General features: G+C 35.5%; 1 protein-coding gene across 7 annotated transcripts in view; it reads right to left on the bottom strand.

Moving 5' to 3' along the window:
- LOC120770434 overlaps nucleotides 1-16,867 on the bottom strand; it is a 295,387-nt gene that overhangs the window by 49,441 nt on the left and 229,079 nt on the right. For all 7 annotated transcript variants that reach the window (XM_040097896.1, XM_040097901.1, XM_040097898.1 and 4 more), the window contains 2 exons: nucleotides 5,337-5,467; nucleotides 1,088-1,247 (listed from right to left, as the gene is read on the bottom strand). In XM_040097896.1, the coding sequence (XP_039953830.1) occupies nucleotides 1,088-1,247; nucleotides 5,337-5,467 (291 nt within the window). The remainder of the gene's footprint in view (nucleotides 1-1,087; nucleotides 1,248-5,336; nucleotides 5,468-16,867) is intronic.

The raw sequence follows: 16,867 nt of genomic DNA, 5'->3' as shown, positions 1-16,867 counted from the left end.
CGTGCTTGTGTGTGTATTTGTGTCAAGCAGCGCATAAGTCACAAGAAAATCTGAGCAAAAGTAAGATGAATGCTTTGACAGTTGTTGCCCTGGCAGCTGGCACAGGATGTAAGGCGGTAAAGCGGCCGGTTGCAGCAGGAGGCGCACAAACATTTGTGAGTGTGTGTGTATGTGTCTGTGTGTACAAGCGGCAAAAGACTGCCCGCTGTAGACATTTATGCTGGCTGGCGGTATTGTTTTGCTGCTGCCTGCATTTGCTGCAGCTTCCTTGTGACACTGCTCTGCGCCTGGCATAAGAAATGACAGGCAATTTGTTTGTACCAGATCCATAGTAATGCCTACCAAACCTGGAGTGGCGAACAAACAGATAAATAAATAGGTCAGAAAAATGTGTGACAAAAAGCTCGGTGCTGACTGAGAGCGGAAGCCATCTTCCGTAGGCTGAAGAAGCCAATTGTAAATTGCACGAAGTAAGCCTTCCGTGTTTATGCGGGTATATAGGTATTAGGGTGGAGCTAAAATTAATGTGGAGAAAGTAGGCAAGTCACAAAACTGTTGTTGGTAAATGGTGGTCCAGTGATTTTACTCTAACTAGGACCAAAAATAATTTTTGAAAGCTGTGACCAAAGTAGTAACGATTTCAGTTAGTATACTGCAAGTTTCTTAAAACTCTGACTTCTCTGGACCTTTCTGTATCCCTTTCTAAACTTCCTTCTTAAATAGTTAAATATTATTATTTGACATTATTCTGCATGATAACATCAAATGCAGTGCTGATACTGGCAAAACTCAGAAATTAATTTTTTCACTCCCACCCTAATATTACACAGTTCAAAAATACTCATATTTTTAATGTTGCTGCGAATTACATGCTTGCCACAGTGTGAAAATTGCACAAACAGTTACGCATCTCGGAAGAGACACATAAATGCTCGGAGAGAACGCAGCAGTAAGCTGGTGAGAGTATGCAAAAAAATATCTAAAAATAAATTATATGTGTCACCCTGTAGTATAATACTGCTGTGAATTATTTCAACACCATATACAAATTTTTGTTGTTGTTATATTGCATGTTTTCGATACTTACATCTTATATCCAAATGCACAGGGTTACTCTCACCATCACCTTCCCGATTACTGCCGACACAAGTGTAGATGCCCGCGCGGGCGCGACTCACATTCTGGAGCACCAAGCTTTGATTGGCCACTATGATGCCCTCGCCTAGATTATTTTCGAGTATATTGCCCTGGAAGAGTAAGAGAGAGAAGATTGTATTATTATTATTTTTATTTAGAAAACAATGGAATTTTTTAAATAAATAAGTATCTAAACAAAAACCTCTCGACGCTCGGTATGGCAGATTTGAAAAGAGAGAACTAATTAGAAATTCTCTTGAGATAATAAATATATGCTGCTTTAAGTTCTTGGAAGAGTTCAACGGCTTGTCTCTTTTTACAAACACCAGCACGAAATTATGTCGGCAGTCACTCCTGGAGAAATCAATAAAAAGAGAGTGCTAGTTGATCCTGTATAGAATAACTATTTTAAAAGTTATTCTGAAGCATGGTACCATCCTATATTCGCCCACCGAAAATAAATCGCTCTTAGACTCTTTTATTCATTACTGCTAGGGTATTGATATACTGCAGTCTACTTCGGTTAAATTAGACGCAGGTAAGAGAACTTCTCTAAGATATTTAGCAGCTTTTGCTCCAGAAAGCTTTTTAGGGAATGCAATAATTCTAAAGAAAGCACTTTGGTATAGAAATTACTCCTGAGGATTGAAGACAGACACATCACACACTTTTTCAATTTAATAACCAGGCTGCTCTTACTCTTTGTGCAGGGCGTCTTGATCCTTTCCGATAATTATCGGATAATCAGGGCTTACAATCGAAGATTTTAGACGCTCTCTGTATTATTCGTTCTATGGAAAGTATTGACATATTTAAATTTTTCTTTCTTGAAAACTGAACCTCTAAACAACTGGGTATGTGCTTTTGACACTTAATTTGCTCGAGCAACTCAATTGTGTTAGAAACAGAGGCCTTAAGAAAGATTTCGAAAACTCTAGCCTAAAAACTATTTTGACAATTTATAATTTAGTTTGACAAGTTTTTAGAAATTGAAACTATAAAATATTCCAGGGAATATGGTTTGAGAAAATTTTGGAAGTTCTAACCTTAAAATTTTTTTCTGAAAACCAGCTTCAGAACTTAATATAGGAAGAATTTGGTAGTTCTAAGCACAAAATATTTTCAAGGAAGAGCTTTAAAATTTAGTATGGAAAGCGTTTGATAGTTCTAACTATTTAATCTAGGTCAATTTTAAAAATTAGAACCACAAAATATTTCCGAGAATATAAATTGGAAGAGTTTCGAAAGTTCTAACCTCAAAATACTTCAAAAGACATAGTTTGGATATCGGAACTTGGCAAATTTTTTCAGAGATTCAGCTTCAAAACTTAGTCTAGAAAGAATTTGAAGGTTCTAAACTCAAAATATTTTTAAAAAGCAGCTTTTAACCTCCAAATTTTTGATGAGATTTTAATTTGTGGCGGCTCTAACTTCAAAATATAACCGAGAACTCGCTATAAAGTTCACTCTACGTCAGATTTAGAAATTATAAACTCAAAACATTACCGAGAGTAGAATGAAACTTTTTTTGGAAGGGTTCGTATAACATTCCTGATATAATACAGCTTCGTATTTAAAACATTGGGCTTGAGATTTCAAAAGTCATTGATGGGAAATGGAGATTATCGTTACATACATTATAACGGTAACTTTTTCAATATTCAAGTTCGCATTTTCAGTTGAAAAGACATCTAGATGAGATTACAGCTAAGGCCTTGCTTCCGTTAAGCCAGAAGAAGCGCGCAAGCAATTGAGACATCGATATTAGCTTAAAATTCGTACACGAAAAAGAGAAAGAAATTAAACGAAAAATATTCTTAAGAAACCTATAAAGGCATACTCATATAAGATGCCAACAAAAGTGAGCAGCTTAAGTCAACAGTACCAAGAACCAAGTGCCGAGTGCCGAAAAGGCGACACAAAAAAGTGGCAAATGAAATATGCAAACAAGAAAATAAAAAAGAATTTTCAAAAAGAAATAATGAGAAATTTTTGCCGGCGGCTAAGCATCAGCCAACTTATGAGCAACTTGCAGGAGTTCCACCAAAGAGCATACACACACGCATACACATAACATGTACGAGCTCGTGTATGTTGCATGTGCTCCACCAGCATGGCTCTTTGTGCGGGTACAAGCATGTGTATGTGCAGGTGTGTGTATTTGCAGCATATACGTGAGACCTTTTGAAACTTTGCTAATGCTTAAGGCTGATTTATATGTAAATAATAATTTTCAATTAGGTTTAAAGAGCAAACGTTTGCTTCCTGACGCAAAATGAAAATGCTCTCAGCTATTTTGCTGGGCTCTTGCGCTACGGAAAGTGAAACAGATTGAAAAGCACAAGCAAACAGAAATGTATAGTGTGCCTCGCAATAATATAATCATAAGACTTTCTATGCGCTTAATGTGGGTAGCTATGTGGGGGCATTAGGGTGGAGCGTGAATGTGGGAAGAAGTTTTTACAGCGAAAATAATAATTTTTTTCTCTTCAGATAATGAGTACTACTTTTGTACGTACTGCTTATAAGAAAGCCGGTTGAAGCAGTCAAAGTTTAGACTAAGAGTGAAGAGAGAAGATGAGAAAGTAGTTCATCAAACAGTTTTTTATTGAAACTCTGAAAATGATGCCACTTTTTTTTATTTTTGTGTCTAATGAGCTCAAGAGTGTTAAATATCAACCGTTCTTGTAACTTTCGGATCCAGTTATCTTAAATGGATCTGAATTGTTATTAGCACAATAAGAATATAAATTGAAAGTGTCTGGCTCTTAAGCATACTCTAGGCCACTTTTTGAAACTCTTTTGACTACAATAGTAACAACCACACATACATAGTACCAAAATTTATCTAACATTTTACCATAAATCGGCTATAAGCTACTGCAATTGAAAACCTGGAATATTTCGTAATTTAAGTAACACCCTAATGCACAAATTTGATTTTTCAATGATAATATAAAAATGTATGTAACCTTTTATCCGTAGTTTCCTCATAATTGTTGAACAACAAAATTACTTTTCTCATTTTTAAGGACCACCCTAATATAAAATTTGGGCAATTGTGTCATTTTCTAACATCAAAATATGTATACATATCCTTTTACCAGCATTGGTTATGAATCTTTAAGCTTTCAAATCATTAATTTAATACCACCCTAATGTGCACATTTCTAACTTAGAACAAAAATCAATTCTATGTTTCTTTATTTATCGTTTTCCTCAATCGGATAATAATTTTTTAACGTTAAAATTTTTTTCAGTGTCACCCTAATACAAAAATGTTTGCATTTTTAATTTTTCGTCACCAAAATGTACATATATGTATATTCACTTATCAGCAATGGTTATGCACCTTTAATTTCTAAAAAATATTAATACCACTGTGATGCACACATTTTTAATTTCCAACAGAAATCTATTGCTTGTTTTTTTTTATTTATGCTTTTATCCTCAAACGCATATGAATTTTTTAACAATAAAAAGTTTTTAAGTGTTACCTTAATACACATATTTTTGCATTTTTAATTTTCCAACGTCAAAATGTATATATCCCTATATCAAGTATGACTATAAATTTGCAAACAAAAAGAAAATTAGTGCTACCCTAATGTTTGACTATTTGCATTTTTCATTTACCAACAGCTTATTATTGCTTACTTATTTAGTTATGCTTTTATACTCAATCGTTTAAGAATTTTTTTACGTTAGATTTTTTTAAGTGTCACCCTAATACAGAAATCTTTACATTTTTAATTTTCCAACATCAAAGTACAACATTTTGCCATCAAAGTTCATAAATTTGAAAATCATATTTTAGTACCACCCTAATGCACGAATATTTGCATTTTTCATTTACCAACAGCATATTATTGCTTGCTTATTTATATGCATATGTACGTGTACTTGAGCGGGGGCTTGTGTGTGCGCGCTTATTTACATACTCCTGAAAGCAACTTGTAGCCACTAAGGCATGTCATATGCGATTATTATGCATACATATGAGTTATATAAATTAAATTGTCAACGTTGAAGGCATGGAAAATGAAAAATCCATCATCATCAACAACAGCACCGCAAGACATATGCGATTATAATTTTCTTTTCACACACACACGGCCACTACATACCATAAAAAAACTATATAAAAATTATAAGTAGATATTTGAATAAGCAATATGTGCACCGCTGTGCATACTTACATTGTGGCGCCAACTGACTTTGTAGACCCAAGGATTCGATTTGATGTTGCACTCGAAGAAAACATCGATGCCTTCGCGAAAGGTTGAGTTTATCGAGTTGGTGCCGAGCTCCAGGCTCACAACGGGTATGTCTGTGTGGAGAAAATGAAATTTATTTAATATATATTTGTATATTAACATACATTGGTACAGCATTGCTTAAAATATTAGCAGCAATTAATTTTCAGGCATTCAGCTGAGCTTCTTTCACACGCGGCTCTTTATATTAGACAATATTTGGCAATATTATACACTTTCGCCACAAACGCACATACTCTCACTCTCATTAACGCTCTAACTGTCTCTTTTACTTCTTCTATTTTACTCCCCATAACGCTCGCTTTCATTACTTTCTTCATGCATCTGCCTTAATTGCCTCTGTTTTGGCTGTGCTGTTAGTCTGTTTGGCGCGCCTCTCCGCTCAGTTGGACTGTAATTAATTTATTTGGCATCTGATTGCATTTTAACCTTTTCCTGCTTACACGCTATATTTATTTATTTATTCCCTGCAATATTTATGTGGTGTGTGTAAAATGTATCTGCTTCCTGCTTCGCACTTTCGACTTCCTTTGCTGTGAATTAATGCTGTTCATATTTTTATTTTGCGCGTTTACAGTTAAGTAAACCGGCAGCTGCTATGGGAATATACACGAGTTGTATGCACGAAACCAAAGATTAGTACCCAGTAGGAATTACTCAGCGTTTTTCTGAAATTCGAAATTAAACAGCATTTTTCACGGTGAAAGAAGAGTGTGCTGCATATATTTTGAAAATAAACTTTCGAAAACTCATTTTCAAAAATATTCGAAATTTTTTTCAAAAAACTGTTTTTTCTATAAACGTTATTTTTGCATAAATCTACGAAAATTTATATCAAAAAAATCAAAAGAGTGAATAATTCTGAAAACATAAAAAAAATTAATTTTTCGAAACCTTGTTTAAAACAAAGAATAGCATTTCTTGCATTGATTTTCGAAGATTACTCAGAGTATTTCCGAAATTAGAAATTCACCGGCATTTTTCGTGATGAAAGAGGAGTGTGCCACATATGCCTATTTCGAAAACAGATTTTCAAAAACTTTCGAAAATGTTTTCGAAAACCCGTTTTTTAAAGAAGCGTTAAATTTGCACTAAGTTTCGGTCATTTATATCAAAATATTAGTCTGAAAAACTCGCATAAGAAAAATATTTAAAATTTTTCGAAAATTTGTTCGAAACACCCTATTATGCGTTGATTTTCAAACATTAATATACAAATATTAGGTATAAAGATTTCTTAGAAATTACCAAATATTAAAAAATTAAAAAAACGTCGGAAAACTTTTTGGAAAATGTGTTTTTAAAACTGGCATTACTCAAGTATTAATTTTCAAATTTTAATAGCAAGCAAATATAAAGAGTATGAGAGAAAATTTTGAATATTTAGAAAGAAAGTTAAAAAAAAATTTCGAAAATGGATTCGAAAACATGCTATACTGCACTCATTAACTTTCGAACATTTATTTCAAAATAGTATATGCTGATAATTCTGCACTTATGAAAAATAAAAACATTTCGAACATTTTTCGAAAATGACTTTTTAAAACAGCGTTATTTTTGCATTTATTTTTGAACATTAATAACGAGAAAGAAGACAAAAGATTTCTGACAGTTCTCGAAATTGAGAAAATAAAAAAAATTCTAAAACTTTCGCATATTTTTTCGAAAACGTGTTATTTAAAGAGGGGTATTTTTACACTGATTTAAAAAAAAAAAAAAAATTAGAAGAAATTTCGGTAACTCTCAAAATTAAGAATATATTCCAAAAATTTCTAATATTTTTTTCGAAAAAGTTATTTTTGAATACATTTTCGGATATTGATGTCGAAATAGTAGTAGTTATAAAAATATTATAGGAGAGTTTTAAGCAATTCTGAAGTGCAAAATTTCTATATGAAAAACTTCGGATTTTTAGGGAATTGAAAGTACATATTAGTAGTTCTGTGATGATGATAGATACCGAATATTTGGACCCCAGTCCCTATAGTTGACTTTTTACAACCTTTTTGCACCTTAAGGTATTTCCCTGTCTTCGATTCATGTAATTTGGAAGTGTAAAAATTGTTCGGTTGCACAGGAACTTTGCTCTTCCTTACTTGCTTATGTTAAAATATAATATCACCTCCGAGTAAATATGCTTTAAATTTTTCCGACAGGGCACTAACTTTCATTCACAGCGCACATCGGTACATGCTCCCACTAAACCGCTTCTACAGGCTTACACTTAAGTATGTCTTTGTAAATGTTGAAATAAATATGTATTTATGCTTATTTGGCTTATTTTAAGAATCATTAAACTGATATACTTCCACGCACCTACATATATAGTAGAAATATGTATGAGTATGAGTGGATATGTGCCCAAAAGCATATATGTCGGCTCATTAAAAACCACCTGCTTGTGCCATGACATAAATTCTTATTTGAAGTAACGCCACGTATCTACATCTTAATTAAACTCCTTTTGTAGCGACTCTTGTTGTTCCCGGCATAACGGAACATCTGCTATTTAATAACCAAATTCACAGCTTACATGTGTCTGTATGTAGTTGTGCATATCGCAATCAGTTTTACGGTGTAATTAAGAGGAAAATTGTTTAAATCTCCTTAATTATATTCGAAGTTATTTGTGTGCGGTTGCTCATTTCGTGTAATGCTGCTCTTTAGTTGAGGTGTAGTTGGGGCAGAGTAGTGCCAGTGCCGTTTTGGTAATTAGCAAGGTTTAGTACTTCATAGAAATAATAAATTTGGCTCATTAGAATGCTAAGCTTGGGCTAGAGTGGGAATATGTGGACTTAATATTAGAATATTTAACTTTCCGATCTATTTGGTTGAGAGCGCTAGATTCCCTTGAAAGATCGTTCAAGAGATATTAAATACAATTTTGCATGATTGATCCGATTGCAATAAGTTCTAAAAACGGCAAAAAGATCTTTCCAAATTTAATTTAATATTGATAACCATTGCTTCGAGCTTAGAAGAGGCTGGAGGGCCAATAAGATTAAGGTGGCATCAGTATCACAAATGAGCTGGAAGAAATGTCTCCGTCTTTGAACACCTAAAGCTACCTGCTGTATTATATAGCTACTAGCCAACATATGTAGCTAAGCAGGTCCTTGAGACTATTTAGTGGACTGAAGAGTCCTTACAGACATATATGCATAGTTCCAATCGCTCCATATTAAAGGGCGTGCATAGTAGAAGCTCAGCTTCTAATAAAACTGGGACTTGAATCACAATGAAGTTGACCCGGCCCAAATAGATATAATAATTAAAAAAAGAATATGCAACAATATCTCCAAACCAGTCATCTATCTCATCGGTTACCTCCATAAATGCCGGCGTCACGCACAGTTTGTTATTGGTTTTTGAAAATCTGGTGAACTGCATTGTTTTTAGATTTAAACAATCAGGTGGAATTTTTTTAATAAAAAAAAGTTTTTTGTTTTAAGAAATCTCAGAGAATTTACAGGCATTCAGTAGTCACGGGATAGAAAATTTAGCAATGCTTTTGATGAAGTTTAGACTTTTCGACAACGTGGCACTTAGTAAGCCTAGCACTAGATTTGTGAGTTCTATCGAATGTGAGCCATCTTATTTATTTGAGAGCAGTCATCCGTGAGGCGAAATCTACAAAAAATTGTGTAGAAAGAAGAAAGTTCTGAAATAGGTCGAGTAACATTCATATGCCACGCGGCCTTATGTATGAATTTCTCAACAATGAATATTAGTGAAACGTACTTTCCGCTATTTATGCTTGCAGTCAACTTTTCTTGCCATAATTTTCGAGGCAACATCATCACTTAAGTCTTTAAAACACTTTTTAGAGTGACAAAAAGACGGACGAAAGGAAGCCCAACGATTGGAATTTAAGTGTGCTCAGAATCCACAAACAAGGATACTCTCCTCAACATAGCTTATAGTGTTATATCGAGCGTATTTTGTGAAAGATTGAAGCCCAAAGTCAACAAACTGATTGGACCTTATCAGTGTGGCCTTAAACCTGGCAAATCAACAACAGACCAGATATTCACCATGCGCCAAATCTTGGAAAATACCCGTGAAAGGATCCATACAAACCAACTCTTCGTCGATTTTGAAACTTCTTTTGACAGCACGAAACGGAGTTGCTTTTATGCCTCTTTGTCAGAATTTGGAGTCCCCTCAAAACTAATACATCTGTGTAAACTAAGGTTGAGAAAGCTCTGTCAGTCTCTTTCTCCAAGTTGGACTAAAAAGCGAAGCAAATTGATCTGGTAGTGAACGACAGCAAGGCGAAATATCTCCTGTCATCAAACAAACAGTAGTCGCATTAGCGACTGGCTCCCACGTCACTGTTGACAATCATAACTTGGAAGTCATCGATAATTTCGTCTATATTGGAACCAGCATTGACACCAACTACAACGTCAGTCACGAAATTCAACGCAAAATAACTCTTGACAACAGGTGCTACTTCGGACTGGGTAGGCAATTGAGAAATAATGTCCTCAAACGACGAAGAAAACCCAAATTCTACAAGTCACTCATCATCCCCGTCTTGCTATATGGTGCAGAGGTATGGACAATAACATCATCTGATGAATCGAAGTTAGGAGTTTTCGAGAGAAAGGTTCTGCGAAAGATTTATGGTCCATCGCGCATTGAAATTGGAATTAAGAACCAGCGACTGCACATGTCATGTCGTCTCAGTGGATGAAAACACTCCTACTCTGAGAGTATTCGACACAGTACCCGCTGGGGAAGCTGAGGATAAGGAAGACTTCCACTTTGTTGGAAAAACCGGTTGGAGAAGAAGCTGACTACACTTGGAATCTCCAATTAACGCCAAACAGTGAAAAGGAGGAAGACCTGGTGCTGTGGTATGTTTGTTGAATGTTCTTTCTATGCCATCTTATTTGGTTTGCTTGAAGCTTAGAGTTAACAAGTCTTTTTCAACTTTTTTTATCAGTTTAAACAAAGAATCTCTCAATATCAAGGTGAGGTCGTAAGGCTCAGCTGAAACTATTCTTCAGAATCGAAGCTTTTCGATTCTCCAGTACCTTTTGTCCAACTTGGGTGTTCATTCTATGAACGAAAAACAAAATTCGACTGCTTTAACTTATTTTCATTGCAAAAGCTCAAGAATTAAGCTAAAGTTTAGCGCTTGTTTTGTGTTACGCAAGTCGACGAGGAATTTTCACACCAAACTCGCTGTCAGCATGACTGTCATTGTTAATTTATTGCATTATTATTAAGTGCCAACGAAATTGTAGCATGCTCCTCCACCAAAAGGAGTAAAGCGACAGCGCCAGTGGCTGACTAATTACCGCTTTGGTGCTAGCGCTCACACCCCAGGTGCGTTAGTCAGTCTTTAGAAATTGGGCGCCTGTTGTAAGCCGACTCTCTCACCTACACGGCAATTGTTTTGCCAACATGTACTTAATGCTTTAAGACGATAAATAACTGCGAGCGCGTCGCTCACAATTTCTTCCATATAATGGAAGGCAGCAAAAAGTGCGTGTTGCCACTTCAAAGCGCCGCGTCTACGAAAAGCCGTTACGTAATGACTTAAGTACTTTGCTGAAATTACTCAAGCCGTCTTAATTTTGTGTGTTTGCTTTTAAGTATTCCCCCGAGGAGTGAAAGAGTGCAGAAGTGTCGCGATGTTAGCGATAAAACAACGAGCGTGGTAAAAGCTCTGTAAGCCTGACTGGAGAGCTTTCGCCGTTTTTGGTTGTTTGAAATATTTTAAAACCAACAAATTAGGCAATTCATTTCAGCGATTTCGAGCGTGTTTTTATTAACGACCGTGTGCTGTGTACTACAAAAGCTTAAGCGAACGAGTGAGTGGAATGGCTGGGCATGTGCACGGCTGCGCGAGTTCAACATGCAACACGCGTCATGTTGCTATTTCAAATCAGCACACGCAATCTGATGCACACACATAGACACATGCGAACGCTTACGCGTGCATGGCATTTTAAATGCTTGGCATGCTCATAAAATCCCCGAGCGGAAATCCCAAAGCGACGAGGGTGAAATTCCACGATGCGTATGTGTGGGAGCGCAGCGGGCGGAGTGGCAGCGACAAGGCAATATAAAAATGGAACCTTGAAAGTAAGTACGCGTGTGCTCTGTAAAGCGAACACGAATGTACAACAATAAAAAATCGTGTACAACAACAACAACATAAAGCGGTTATAACAACAACAAAAACATGTGCAACAACAAGAACAGAAAGGAGCAACATGAACGAGACTGTCTACAAGAACAACAGCAGTAGCAACAATAACAACAACAGCAATGATATGCAACAACAATAACAAAAGCGATATACAATAACAAAATTGTGCATAAAAAGGACCAAAATACACAACTGCAAGAACAAAAAAAATTGTGTTTAACAACAACAAAAACATCCGCAACAACAACAATAAGAACAATAATAAACTCATTTAACAACAACAAAAAAAATTGTACTAGAAAAATAACAAAAATTATCTGCAACAAAATCAACAAAAAGCATGTATAACAACAACAAAGTCATGTTGGCTTGTAATTAAATCGTATTTATTTATGTGCTTAGTTTTTATATAATGATATATGTATGTATTTGCACGCTTTTTTACCACATACATATGTATTATTGCTGTTGCTGTTTATGTGTAATTCCTGTTTAATAATAAAGCAAAATGGCGGCAAAGCTAACAAACATAACTAAACGGCCGCGTTAGCGTTAGCAAATGCCTCTGCGGCTGGTGGGACCAAGCTTGCGAAAATATAACGGAAGATATATAATTGGAAGAAAAAAAGTCAGAGAAATTCACACAAATTCTTCGCCGATTTGTTGTTGCTTTGAAAAATAAAAAATGTGTGTACTGAGGGGTGAGTGGGCGTTCATTGAAACACGTGCACCATTAAATCTGACTCAGATTAGTTAATTTAATTTATTAATTATTTGATTTTTTATATTTTGCATTGAACAAAAAAATTATTTTCCGTATTCTCAATTAAATTAAGTGCAAATTTTAAGCATTAGGATAATTCTAGTGATGTTTAGAATGAGAAAGGTAGAAATGTTGAGAACAAGAGGCTTGTTTCAGAATAAAGTGATAATCATCTGATTAAATTTGACGTGGAAGAAAACTTTTGTAGCTATTTTAATATTATTTATTATCACTTTTAATATAGGTTATTTTTGCATTTGATTTTCAATACAGTTATCATATGCCTCAGTTGAGATGGCTTTCAGTGCTTTTTAAAGACATCAATGAACCCATGGCACTCAGAGCGTTCTCCAAAGCAAATTTTTCCGTTTCTCAAAAAGAAAAAATCACAAGGATACAAATTTGTTGACAACGGTGCCTGAGAACGTAATATCTTTTAATTTTTATAGTCAAAACCAATGCTAGGTAATGGACTTCTGAGCCCAAATCTGATCATTTAAAATGAAGTGCTTCACGTAGACGCCTCAAAGCAGCCAAGTGACCATTGACCATTTCACAATGTAAAATGAATATATAGTGAATTACACCATGGTTATCAAAGAAATCGATAATAACTCTTTAGGGTTTTCTTTTTTAAGGGTTTCGGTTGATTTCTAGAGCGCCATTCGCTAGATTGTTGGATAGTTTCGGCATCTCCTTCATTAATCCAAGTTCCTTCACCAGTAATGATGGGGTTTTATGAAGTTAAGGTTTTCAGCTACGCTGTCAGGAATCTCTTTTCCGTTCTCTATTTGACGTCGTCGTTACACTGTTGGCAGGAGTCTTGCATTTACTTGATGCATACCCAAAACATTAACTAAAACATACCGAAATGATCCACAAGAAAAAGTAAGTTCATTTAGGACCTCTCTGTATCCAAGACGATGATTTTCCAGTACCATTTCCATAATTTTATGTTGTATCGTCATTAAAATAGTAGGAAGGACGCCACGCAATCTTTCAGCAAGTTTTCGTTGACTTCACGATCTAAATGCTTTGTAATACTTAAATACTTCTGTTTATGATAAAGAAAGCTCCCTAAACTACTTCTGTGATAAATTCAGCGGTTCGGCAGCCGTGAATCCAATGGATAAATAAAATTTTTAGCATATTCGAAGTGTAATTTTTTCATGGTAAAAATTGACAGGAAAACTTTACGCCTCTAAAAACAACTATTAACTACACACTAACACACTAATTGACACATGGAGACCAAATTTCACACAAAAAGTAAAACAGGGTGACAATATTTTAGGAAAATGTTTTATTCGATTAAGTTTGCTGCTGAAATTTAAATGTACCAGTCCGGGTCAAATTTGATTAAATGGTATGTGCTTAGGTCAGGGCCTCTTGCTTACGACAGACGACAAGTTGGCGAAGTTTAGCAAAGACACATACCTTCCCTTCACTTAAAACTATTTGAATGACTAAAGCGACCATAAGTGTGCTAAAAAAATTTAAAATAGGTTTACAAATCGCACAATATTCCACATTCTGAGCTATAGGAGTAGGTGGTTTTATTAAAATTTGCCAAAGTCAACACAAATAAATCAATATATTAGATTATTGATAGCAATATAGCGAATATTGAAAATAGGCAGAGTTGTTAGCAATTTATTGGGTAGTCGAAAAAGTATTTTCGTATTTTGTCAATAGATGTCGTTAGAGTCGTATATCTCCAGTGCTGCCAACCACATTGTCTCACACCAAATAATGTTGGAAAGGTGATTTTAAGCTTCATTTAACTTAAAATATTAAATTCGGGGAGTTGAAAAAAAGTTGCAGTTGTTAAAAAAATTATCAAAATAATAAAGAAATTCGCTATATTTTGAAATTTTTGTATAACAATGGAAAGAATGCCAAGCAAGCCACCAATGAAATTTGTGCAGCTTACGGAGAAGATGCTGTAACAGTGCGTGTAGCACAACAATGCCTCGCTCACTTAAGCTTTAAAAATTTCGAAATTTCGATTTACACTGTTGGAATAATGTCTCTAGTGAAAAAATGGCCGAAAGTGTTCGACCAAAATGGTACATATTAATTTATTTATTTATTATTATAAATATAAAAAAATATCTTAAAACTTGATTGGAAATACGAAAAGACTTTTTCGACAACCATTGAATTGATATAAATATTTTTTATTATAAAAACATCAGGCGGATCCAAAATAATTTTTCTAACACTTTATGCATACAAATTTATTAATTAAGCAAAATTAATTTCATATTCACTCCGCATTTAACACACTCGCATTTTGGCAATTTATTTAAGTTTTGTGATAAAACTACAATTTATTTCGCTCGCTTGTTAGTGCTTGCCAATAATTAATGTTTAACACATTTAAAATGTACACAGCTGCAGTTAATTAAAAATTCCACGAAAAGTTCATTGTTTTTCTGCACTGCTGTCCCTTGCTTCTCTAAACAATTATAAATGCTTGAAACCCACGCTCACTCCCTAAATGTATGTATATACATACCTTTGTGGATATATAACTTTTCGGTATCACTTGCCAGTTAGCTTCACACCCCTTCCATGTGCACTTGTGTGCTTTTTAACAACAACAATTACCGCGTCTTTGGCATGAAACACTCAAAAGCACAAATTTGCTGCTTGTCTTAAGCTTTCCTGTGCGGAGTCCTTCGTAAGTGAGGCAGCAAACACTTTTGCACACACTGTGTACGCACTACCGATACATGCTGTTAGTCGCAGCAATCTGCCATGAAGCAAGTCTGCACATCTTCAAGCACTTGCCACACAACTCACACACGCATATACACTTATTTCGGCACTTCACCACTGAGCTTCCTTACATTAACGCTGCACGCTTGCCAAACAGTGTTGCCAACGGCACTTCACACTCTTTCGTGTGCCAAAATAAGGTAAAGAAAGCACAACAATGTTACCTTTCCACCTTTCATTAGCACTTTTGTGGCGTACGCTGCTGCTGCTCCTCGATGTACTGTGCCATTTTGTGTATGTGTTCAAAGCAGCTCCCGTCTGCCGAGTAAGTGGAATTCAAATAGCCAGCATGGCGCATAACCCCAAACAGTCGATTTTTGGCAGCTAAAAGCCGTTAGCAGCAACGCACCTTGCCATTTGGCAGACACTCGCAGGCGGTGCAGGTGGCGTATACGTAACATTTAATTCAATACAGCAAACAGCCGCGTGCGCCAAATGCCATTAAAGCTGCACGAATTGTGTGTGTGTTGCGTTGTGTTTGCCAACACAAGCAGCGCTAAAATATTGCTAACAACAACAACAAAATAACAACAACAACAAATAAATAACAACACAGGCATAAAATAACAGCAACGAAACAGCAAAATCGGCAACAACATCACCGCTAACTAGCGCCAAAAGTATTTTGGAACTTCGGCCGTAGAAGTAATAGAAAAAATGTTGAACTGTGATTGTAACGGCAACTGCTGCTGCAGCTTTCAAATACGATTTATCTGCTACTACACACTATCACTAAAACTATATAGTCGACAAACACTCCACAGTGGTGGCGAAAAGTGTGCAAAATGCAAAAACCAAAATAATAAAATAAGCAAAGCTGTTAACTTTAGCTGCACCGAAGCTAAAATACCCTTCACAGGCGCACTTTTTATAGCATGAGAAGGCTTAAAATATCTCTATCTTGATTTTAAACGAGCATTTTGTATGACAGCTATCTGTTCGATCTGAATGATTTTCACGGATATTATGACAATGGCTTAGATACTAAACTGTGCCAAATTTTGTGAAGATATCTCGTCAAATAAAAAAGTTTTTCATACAAGGACTTGAGTTTGATCAATCATTTTGTATGAAAGCTGCTTAAGTGGTGCGATCTGAGCAATTTCTTCAGAGATCTCATTATTGCTCTAGGCAATAGCTCACACTAAATTTCTAGGAAATATCTATAGAAACTAAAAAGTTTTCCATACAAAGACTTGAATTCGTTCGTTCAGTTTGTATGCCAGCTATATGATGATGTTATTCGATCTGAACAATTTCTACGGGGACTGCATTATTTTTCAAGGTTTATGATTCATGCCAAATTTCATGAAGATATTTTGTCAAATGAAAAGTTTTCCATACCAAGACTTGAGTTTGATCTATCAGTTTGTATGACAGCTATATGGTATAAGAGTCCGATATCGACGGTTCTAACAAATGATAAACCTCTTGGACTAGGTCGACAAACCGGCAGATGGACTGACATGATTATATCGATTCAGCTTGTCCCGCTGATCATTAATGCACACCCTATAATATTTCCGACGTTGCCTTCTGGGTCTAAAAATTTCACTGCAAACTTAATCTTATATACCCTGTTCAGGGTATATAAAACAAAAGCGAATGCCAAAAAAGTGTGCAACCGTCAGGTGTCTGCTCATTATTTACCAAACGCGCAAATCGAGGGCGGCATCACGGGCATAACGGCCAACAGGGGCCACGTTGGCAGCCTTAAAAGCCAAAGGCTATGAAATATTA

The sequence above is a fragment of the Bactrocera tryoni genome, chromosome 3 (assembly GCF_016617805.1).
Source record: "Bactrocera tryoni isolate S06 chromosome 3, CSIRO_BtryS06_freeze2, whole genome shotgun sequence".
Classification (NCBI taxonomy): domain Eukaryota; kingdom Metazoa; phylum Arthropoda; class Insecta; order Diptera; family Tephritidae; genus Bactrocera; species Bactrocera tryoni.
The sequence above is the reverse complement of the archived record's forward strand: the minus strand, read 5'-3'. Positions and strand labels throughout refer to the sequence as shown.